The 10,341-nt window shown below is 44.5% G+C and overlaps 1 protein-coding gene across 1 annotated transcript; it reads right to left on the bottom strand.

Annotated features, from left to right (window-relative positions):
- On the bottom strand, positions 1–9,063 carry hey2 (hes-related family bHLH transcription factor with YRPW motif 2). Its single transcript, XM_030721737.1, has 5 exons — positions 8,506–9,063; positions 6,638–6,716; positions 6,473–6,556; positions 3,657–3,738; positions 1–1,832 (listed from the first exon to the last, which is right to left on the bottom strand). Exons 1-5 carry the CDS (start codon positions 8,589–8,591, stop codon positions 1,180–1,182), a joined length of 984 nt encoding a protein of 327 aa, XP_030577597.1. The 5' UTR covers positions 8,592–9,063; the 3' UTR covers positions 1–1,179.
- Positions 9,064–10,341: the final 1,278 nt, after the last annotated feature.

The following is a 10,341-nucleotide window of genomic DNA, read 5'->3' as shown; positions in this document are numbered from 1 at the left end:
TTGTACGAAGGCACGCAGGCATCAGAGATATTTGGTTCAAAGCTCAGTGACAGTTTACCACAGACATTTAAAAAGCTTTAACATAATCAAATAATATTATGTGTTTAATATTCCACTTTCTGAAGTCTGTTTGGGAAATATGACAAAAGTCCCTTTGTGTGAGCCGGGTTCATCAGGTTTTTGTGGGGTTAGTTTGAAAGGATGCTCGTGTTAGTCGAGATTTTCTTCATCACTCCGCTCCCATCCTCGTCTCAGTGCCAAATCACATCCATCATCACAGCTGCGTCTATGAGTCAATGTTGTAAAGCTTTTGTTGAACCAATACAATGATTTTAATCACTAATCAAACAACTGCCGAGAACAAATGTGTCCCAGGTGAGATTCAAACTCAGGTGTCCGATCCAGCCGGGACACCTGAGTTTGAGGGGTGGGTAATGATGCTGTTTTGCCAAAGCTGTGCCTACAGTGGTGCTGGCACAGCGACAGCCATTTTTCATCATGAAGCACCGTATCTGAACCCAAACCTCAGTCCTTTCTTAAACCGAACCAGTGAGAGAAAACAGAAGCAAAACGTGAGTGAAACACCAGAAAAACACAAAGGAGACACACACCACACACACCACAGGCTAAACCTGAGACCACCTCCATCCCTGCAGGTTCCTGATGTGGACCGCGGGTCTCTGAGACAGCCTGAAACAGCCGGTACTGCTGCAGCAGGTGCAACAAGGTGAGAAACAGATAGAGGTGAGACGCAGACGGCACCTGAAAAACTGCAGCGTGAAGCATCCTGGGATGAGTTGGTACAAAATGAAAGTTTTATTTTTACAAAGCTGATTATTGTTCTGAGGCAGATCCTGTTTGAACAAACAAGAAACTGAACATTTGCTGGGAACTATTTTCAGTGGCGGATTGATCTGGTGTGTTAGTGAGCGTTTGGCCAAGTAGGATTGTGTTTGTGGGGTGGAGCTAAGTTGGTAACACTGAGCTGACTCATCAAGGTTCAACAATATTAGATGTGGAATAAACGTGAAACATGAAAATATGTTTAGAGGACACATTTCTGCAGAACCAGTCAAAGCAGCAGCTGGAAGTCGAAACATCCCAAAGACGTTAATAAAACGAGTTTAATAAAACCAGCTGTTTGAACTGGAGCTGGAGTGTTTCCAGGCTGTGAAACTGTCAGAAAGCTCCGACCTCAGTTCCCCACGGCCTGTAGGGTTTACCGCTGCTGCTGTGAGGAGTCTGCGAGGAAGAGGAGGAGACGGGAGGACTGGCAGCAGAGGAGGCGAAGGAGGAGGGAGGGAGGACTGGAACGCCTCCATGGAGGGCGACGGGAAATGATGCTGAGAAGGAAAGGAGGGAGGCAGAGAGAGGAGCAGGGGCGCAGGGGAGCAAGAGGGATGAAGAAGAGGAGGAAGAAGGTGAGGAGGAGGTGGAGTCTGCGTGGGAGGAAAAGGAGGAGGAGACCACACCGCGCTGGCCGGCTCCACCTCCTCCAGCGTCCGGAGAAACCAGCCCGCTAAGTCCGTACGGCAGAGGACGAAAGGCAGCCACAGCAGCAGCCCAGTGGTGGGGGTGGAAGGGGTGAGGCAGGGGATGGGGCTGCTGCTGGTGGGGGTGGTGGTGGTGATGTGGCGAATGGGAAGCAGCTGTCAGGGCGGCGGCATCACGCTGGGAGGCACAGGAGGCGAGGTGGGACAGAAGACGGGAGCGCAGTGGGTCGCCGGAGTCTAGGCCCTCCACGGCACTCAGGTAACGGGAAGCCTCCGCGACGCACTCCCTGAACCCCAGAGACAGGAAGTCCAGGGCGAGAGCGTGGGCATCGAAATAACCTGCAGACAGAGAAGGGCTGGATTAACACGATGGAGGGGGGCGGGGCATAAAATCTGATTCTAGATCAAATCGAAAAATTACGAAGGCAGTTAGGGGCATTACCAACTCTGCCCTCAAATCACAATTTGACACAATTTCGAAATCGTTAATCAATAAACCGCAGACAGACAGGTGCATACAGAGAGGTGCATGCAGACATGTGCCCTCATTCAGTTTACAGTTTCACAGTGGGGCGGCAGGGTGTAGGTTTGGTCTCAGCTGTGGGAGGACAGGTGGGGTGGGAGGCTGGGGCTGAGTGGCAGCATCTTCTCTAAGCAGTCTCTCCTGTTTATGCAGCACCACACTGGGACCTAGACACCCCAGGGAAAGCACCGATGGTGGCTGGTGTAGCTGCAGCTGCCACGACTGAGTGTGCAAGGCCACGAGGAGCAACCATCTGAGCATCAGTGCCGGAGTACAAATTTTTGTTATGAATAACATGAAGCAAGCAGCCATGAGAGCTGCATGTGTAGTGCTGGGACAGAGCAGTGCTGCTGCAGTACTAATGTCTTTATTGCTATGAAAAATCCGTATGGTGAGTGTTTGATTCCTGTTTTTACTTTATTTTTATTCTAACGATGAGTTTCAGTTTTGGCTCGTCTCCCCGTCACCTTCCTGTCTCTGTCTTCATGTTTGTGAGTCTTCTTTAGGTTTCCTTCAGGGTTGTTTCCTGTTTTACTTTGAAGGTTTGTTTTCTTTCGTGTCCTGGGTTAGTTTTGCTTCCTGTGTGTGTGATTGCTTTCACCTTTGTCTTGTTACACTACTGCTAGTCATTCCCTAATCAGGCTGGTGTGTATAAATAGTCCTGCCTCCTGTTGCTGTCTACATTTGTGTGGCTTTTGTTTTTCTGGGTTGTTGTCCTCATGAGCTGGATTTGGTTTGTTTCTGCTGTAGTTCAGCTACATGAAGGTTTGTCTTCTGTTTTACTTTGGCTGCCTGCATGTTTGGTTCTTCCTCTACACACTCCAGCCTTGGCTCTCTGGATGTTTAGTGCCAGCAAGCAGTGATAATCTTTCAGCGCAGGGTGGAGCAGGGTGGGCGGAGCCGAAGAGCGGGCTCTCGCAGGTGGATGAAAACAGTGATGTCGTGCAAAGGGCTGCAGACAGATTCAGTGTGATGCTGTGGAGAGCTTAAACATCACCGGTGATATCAGCCTGTGGGGTGGAGATTATCCCCACGTTTAAGTGCGGTTTGTCTTCGCTGCCGTCATCGCTTCAAAAATTCGTGAAACTCGAGAAAATGTTTGTCGTGTTTTCTGCGTTTCTGTGACCCAGACAGACTCGCTGTGTGTTTGCTCTGTCGCTGCTGCTGCTGTGAACCCAAACAAACGCTGCAGAGAGGCTGCCTGTGAACGCAGCCAAAGCCGACCCCGCCCTCTTCCCCCACCTCCACCCGCCTGCTTTATGAAAGCAAACAGCGCTGCTCAGGGTCAAGTGGTGCTTTTATCCCTGCAGCGTTTCCCATGGACTCACCACCTCCCTCCGTCTCTCTCACACACACAGTCCTGTTTCCATCACTTCAGAGGACCTCACACTGACTTACCGTCACTTTCTGCAGACTTTCCCAGAGCTAATGAGCCTAAATCTGACTGAGCATCACTTCCGGGAAACAGTGATGCTGACAAACACTGACCGGCCTCCTCATAAAAAGGAAAAACTCTGGTTTTTGTGCCACACCAGATGATCCAAACCCAAAGAGAAGCTGGTGGACGAATGACTAACTGGTTATCAGTCAGTTATAGTTACGACAGTGCAGAAAATCATATCGTGGAGTAATGAGGTTACCTTTGCCTCCTGTTGCCTGCATCATCTTCAGATGATCCACAGTCATCTGGAGGATTTCTGCCTTCTCCAGTTTAGCTGAACTCTGGTGGAGAGAACAGGAGATAAAGTTCACACTAAGCTGCTTTAACCAACCACTGCAGTTATTTAAATACTGTTTTCTCTGAATTTAGTGCAGCTGCTTCTGCAGAACCTAAAAAATTCCTTTTTTTTTGTGCATGTTTTTCTAAGATTGTCCAATCATATCTTTATCAAAGTCCTATCAAAATATAGCTGCCACATTAAGAAAACTCTGATCTAATGCATTTTAAATCATGTGAAACCCACATGGGACACATCACACAAGTGATTAATGTTTAAAAAGTCCACAAAAGCTAAAGAAAATCATAATTTTTGTAGATTATGTCCAAGTTTCAGTAAAATCTGATACCAGTGGGACAGTTTATTGCACTGAGCATCACTTTCTTTGTTTATTAGGTTTGTGTGTTTCAGCTGTGTTAAAGCTCTCTGCTCTGATTATTTCAGTCTTCTTCTCACTGACTATAAAACCCCTCATGTCTTCTCTTGTTTGAGACCTAATTTTTATGAATCCATCTGTAAGTAAAGTTTATTTATTTATTTCACAGACAACAGTCATAAAGCGCTGTACACAGTGAACAGCAAAACAGTAATTAAACAGCATAACAGCTAATTAAAAATATGCAATAGAACACAAAAAATGAAAGGTAGCTAAAAAATAAATAGTAATAATACAAATAATAGAATTCTCAGCAGAAGGCATGTTTAAACAAAAAAGTTTTAACTGCTTTTTAAAAGTATCCACAGAGTCAGCTGAACATTGTGGTCGACTGTCTCACAGCCACTGACTGAGAGGCTCTGTACCCCCAACAATTAACAAACTCTGGGCCTGCCAACAAAGACAGCGAGAAGCAGTATAGTTTTATAAGAAGCTGAGAAATATAATCTGGAGACCGGACGCTCTGTATGCAAATATGAGAATTTTAAAACGAATCTTAAAATCGATTTGGAGCCAATGTAAGGAATGTAAAATGTGAGCTTGCTTGCTGGAATGTGTTAATAATCTGGCTGCAGAGTTTTGTATTGGTTGGAGGTGTGAAAGAGATGATTTGTCTAAGACAGTAAACAGCGCATTGCAATAATCTAAAAGTGAAGACACAAATAAATGGATAATTATTTCCAGATCAGCCTTAGAGACCATATGTCATAATTTAGAAATGTTCCCTAAATGAAAGAAGCAGGACCGAGACAAAGATCTTACGTGCGAGTTGAAGCTCAGAGAGGAATCGAATATTACACCGAGATTAAAGATGTTGGACTTAACGGTAGGACAAAAGGAGACATACATACATATACAGCTGAATGTCATCAGCATAGAAATGATAAGAAATTACCTTAAACAACTGAATGATGCCAGTTAAAGGAAGCATATAGAAAGAAAATAATAATGGACCAGGACTGAACCCTGTGGAACCCCACAATTTAAGGAGGCAATGTTAGAACTGACTTTGCTTTTCCTAACAGAGAACGTCCTATTTGATAAATAAGAAGAAAACCTGTCTAGTGCTGAGCCAGAGATACCAGCCAAACCTTAAGCCTGTTAAACAAAATGCTGTGATCAATGGTATCAACGGCTGCACTGAGATCAAGTAAAACGATGACAGAACAATTCCTGCATCAGAGGCCATTAAAACATCATTGTAGACTTTCAAAGAGCAGACTCAGTGGAGCACTGCTTTGGAAAACCAGACTGAAAAGCATCGAAAATCTGTAAATTGGATAGTAAAGATCTGAACTGACTATCTACAATTTTCTCTGATAATTTACTAACAAATGGCAGTTCATAAACAGGTTGATAATTACCAACAGAGCTAGTATCAAGGTTAGCTTCGTTAATAGGGGACTTACCTCAGCATGTTTAAAATAAAGTGGAACATGACCTTGCCTCAGTGAACTGTTTATGATCGACAACAATGAAGGACCAATAGTGGTGAGAGTCCCAAACAGGATGGGAGGAGGTAATATCTCAAAGGAGTGTGATGAGGGTTTCATCCTGCCAATTACTAAGTAATTCAGTGTGATGGGAGAGAATGAGCTAAAAGATTCAGCGCACTGAGGACCATCTTCATAAGGCGGTGAACTAAAGGAGATTTTAGATCTCAAGTCCATCACCTTATTCACAAAATGACTAAGAAAGGTGTTACAGTCATCGTCAGAAAGTTACAAGGCCTGCTGAGGTGGAGGAGAAAATCCTGTTGGTCGTATCAAATAAAACCCTGGGATTATTCTTATTGCAGTCTGCTTTACGACAGGAGCGCCGAAGGCCACAAGTTTGATTATTTAACCAGGGTGTGCAAAAACTAACAGAGCAATGCCTAGTTTTCAAAGGAGCACAGCTTGGCAGTGTTCATTAAGAGTTAACAATGATCTCAACATTATCGTTAGGAATGAACAGAGGTCTGCATGCATCTGTCTGTGTGTGCCTGTTTGTCTGCTACCTCTACATGAAATCTTGAAATCCAGATATAAGAATACATTTTTTGCAGATGACACTCAGATTTCTCTTATAATTCCAAGTCTGTCTTATAAAAGCCAGATTCCTCAAACAATTCTATAACTGAGACACAAGCAGGTGAATGCCATCATTGATCTGACAGATGAATGAGCCTGCAGACACTGAGCGTGCAGACACTGAGCCTGCAGACGCCTGCAGACGCCTGCAGACACTGAGCCTGCAGTCACCTGCAGACATTGAGCATGCAGCATGCAGACACTGATTGAAGGGGATTATTTGTTGGTACCTGCTTCTCAAACGCTGTTGGGACGAGTCTCCGTAACTCTGACAGGCTGTTGTTGATTCGGTCTCTGCGTCTCTTCTCGATAATCTGATGTAACAAAGAAAAATATTTAAATCAGTTGAAATCGGTCCTTGGATACTCACGCACTGATGCAGACAGTGACCGCACCCCTCTGCGTTTTTTCCTCGCCATCACTTGAGTCGTCGTGGTTGGAGATCCACACCTAACGAAGGACTCCTTCATGTGCCTACGAGGGAAAGAAATGAGCCGTTGAAGAAGTGCCGCTCAGACTTTTTCAGGCATGCTCAGAAGAAAAAGAGTGCATCGCACACATGACAATTTTCATGAATCACTAATATTAAAAAAGTGAAACTTGATTAAAATAAATGTGAGGGCATCATTGGAAACTCTTCTCTTTTAATCCCCCACATAACTCATCCCCTCAGTCCCCTTCCATGTTTTTCCTGGTGGTCCACACTCCTGCCTGCAGTGGCTCTGCGCCCCACCAGGGGGACCTGCTCCACAGTTTGAGTACCACGGAGTCAAATCCACACAAAACACCAAGACTGCAAAGTTTACTCCTCTGTTTATTTATCAGAGTCAAAGGTCAGACAGGGGAGTGAAGTTTGCAGAGACTGAATGTGTTGTTGATGCTCAGCCCTGGAAAGGAGCAGCGCTTCATACGTGTCGACTTGTTTCTATTTAGAGTTCATGTTTTTATTTCATTCTTCACATTACTGTGTGACGCTGCTGCTTCTGTGCCAGCAGAGGATGTTTTTACTGCTTACTGTGGATTATTAATAATAATATTAATAATGTAATTTATTTTATTAGAATAAACTACACAAATGGAGATAAAATTGTTTAAATGAGCACATCTGCTGCAAAAAAAAACTGCTTAGAGGTGGACACATCAGGAGAAGAGTACATTTACTGAAGTACTGCAAGTTTGAGGTATTTAACTTCAGTACTTCCATCACTTTCATACTTTCTTAATTTCAGCAGCTTTCAGATGTAAATACTGCAGCGCTGCATTTGTTTAACAGTTGCTTTCAAATGAAGATATTAACAAAGATCCAATTTTGCATAAATAACTCAATTAATAAAATGAAATCCTCACACACGTCTGTACACTGTTACAAATTCCACTGATCCTAAAAACTCCTTTTTAAAAACTTCTGACCCCTCAGGTTTACCTGGTGACCCTCTGAGGGGCAGTGACCCTCAAGTTGGGAACACCTCAACCTAAAATGAAAATATAAAACAGTTAAAAGCAGCTGCTCACTGTACTACTGCAGTACTTCACTGTTACTGTAACAGAATCTACGGTACCTTATCTTTACTGTAGCATATGAGTGAAGAAACGGCTCTTTTTACCATAAATACAATTATATGAATTATTATGAAGTATTATGAAGTATTACCAATGAGAAGTATTTCTGGGGTAAAAATGAGCTTCACAAACAGCAGCTGCTTTTTCTCCAAATACAGTAAAAACTGATTGTTGTGAACTTTTACACACAGCGCAGAAAATCCGCTGCTCGTCATCTTTATTCTGCTGAGACTGATGGAAATCTTTTGCTCCGCGTCAAAAATGTTTATTTTTGATTTTTTGCGGCATAATTTTTACAAAGAATTAGTCACGTGACACAAACAGGCAACGTTTTGATATCTGTGAAACTTTCTGAGTCTTTTTTAAAGTTCCTAAAACCTGTTTGGCCTCTTAAAGGTGAATATTTTTTTTTTCTTATTTTTTAATTAATAGATTAATTAATTAATCTTAATTTTATGACGCTCAGAAAACAATTCTCAGATTCATTTTTGTTTGTTTAGGCACATCAGTATAAAAACGGTCAGTGAATTATAAAATGATCATTTTGAAATGTTAAATATAAAATATAAAGATATCAGCCAGAATCTGCAGGATTTTCTGCAGATTCGAATAAAAACCTGAGTTTCTATTATTTCTATTGCAGACCATCAGCCGCTGATTCTTTTGTTACTGGAAGAATAAAGAGACGTTTCTGAAATCTCACCCGGGACAAACGTCCTCACTGCCCACATCAATGGTCTCCTCCAGTTCGCTCTCCGCCGAGCTGCTGTCCTCGCACGGACGCTTCATGGCGCGCGAGCGGCGGGGAAGTCTGCGCGTCTGTCCCGGGAGGAGACGCGGAGGTCTGCAGGTCCACGGGACGGGAACAGCGTCCACGAGCTTTCTTTGATTCCTGTGAGTGTTGATGGTGACTGGTGCGCTAAAGGCCAGCACAGAATGAGTCTGTAAAATTAAATATGAGGAGCCTCTGGGTCCCTATGGATACAAATAATCGGTTATTAGTTTTTAATCCAAAAGCTGGCACAGGTTCAGGTTCCTGAAAAAAGTTTCTCCTCTTCCGTGAAGTTAAGGATCCTTCTCCAAATATCAGTCACGCATTAAGTGTTTTAAAAGGTTTCCGGTTTTTCTCAGCGGTGCGTGTCCGGTAAATAGTCCGGGACAGGTGGCCTGTGTGTCGGCTGCAGACTGGACTGGTGACCGGTGAGTCCTCCTTCTCCTCCTCCTCTGCCGCTGGAGCTTTCCCACGAAGCCTGGGAACCTCTCTCTCTCTCACACACACACACACACACACACACACACACACACACACACACACACACACACACACACACACACACACACACACACACAGAGGGTCCGCCCACGTGCGCCCAGACACAAATGTGAGGTGGGAGATCTGCGCAGTCTCCGCAGGGCTGCTCCTTCTCTCCTGATAATACCGACCGTCTGGTTCGGGACATGTGCGTGCGCATGCGTGCGTGTGCGCTCCAGCATGGGAATGGGGCCACTTCTGACAGTCAGAAAATAGTGATTATATAAGGCAGCAGGTCCGAGACGGACTGCTGCAGCAAACAGTACAAACCTGAGCTGCTTCTATCAGCTCAGCACCGAACATGAACGCATCCTGGCTCCCTCCTGAATATTATCGTGAGGCTTTCAGGTTCCTTCAGCTTCACAGTGGAGGCCGAGCAGCAACTCAGGGGCTGAAAAACCTGCAGTTCCTCTAATGTCCACTTGAGGCTTCAAACGTGAGTGAGTCCCCGTGGATTCCTGTTAATATCTATGCATTTTCATAGTGGGGAGTTTCAACCGAAAAACAGGATTTTGGGGGCGTGGCCTGTTTGACTGACAGGTGGATGGTGACGCAGGTGACTGTAGCTGCTGTCTGTCCGAGGCTACACCTGAGCCTCCAAAACCAGGTAATGACGTCCTCTTTTATGATGACATCATAGTTATGTGACTGTGGTGAAGTTTATAGCTGAGTGTTGATTGCACTGTTCAAACATCATAAAGAGATGATGCTGCTGAGCAGGATCTGAGCCGGTGTTTCTGCAGAGAAAGCCTGGAGGAGCCCTCGGTGGCTGTGGCTGAGGACACGATGCTGCTGCTGGCCTGGACTGTAGAAACGTCACCTCGGTCACACTTTTGTAGTTCAGTGTCTGTAACTTTAGGGCATTTTTTTTCTTTGTCTTGTTGCACCTCTGCAGTGAGCTCTTTTAAAGCTCACTGCAGTTACTGAAAGACCGTCAGTCTCGTTTCTGGACTCAAGGCCTTCAGCTGGTGTGTGTGTGTGGTTTCAGACATTTTGACACACAGATGTGAGATGTGGAGGCTGCAGAGGCTGTGCAGTGAATCATTTCCCTGCTCACACCTGACCCCACAGTTCAGTCCCTCACTTATTCATTATTATTAGAAAGCACTTGGCTGGGTTTACTCATTAAAAACTCGTGTTTAGGATGAGGGATAAACAATTAACGAGGGTTAAAATACAACAGAGAGCACATTTTTCAAAGCTTATTTTCTTGTTTTCTGAAGAGTC

This window comes from Archocentrus centrarchus, chromosome 24 (genome assembly GCF_007364275.1).
Source record: "Archocentrus centrarchus isolate MPI-CPG fArcCen1 chromosome 24, fArcCen1, whole genome shotgun sequence".
In the NCBI taxonomy this organism is placed as follows: domain Eukaryota; kingdom Metazoa; phylum Chordata; class Actinopteri; order Cichliformes; family Cichlidae; genus Archocentrus; species Archocentrus centrarchus.
This window is presented reverse-complemented; position numbering and strand designations above follow the sequence as displayed.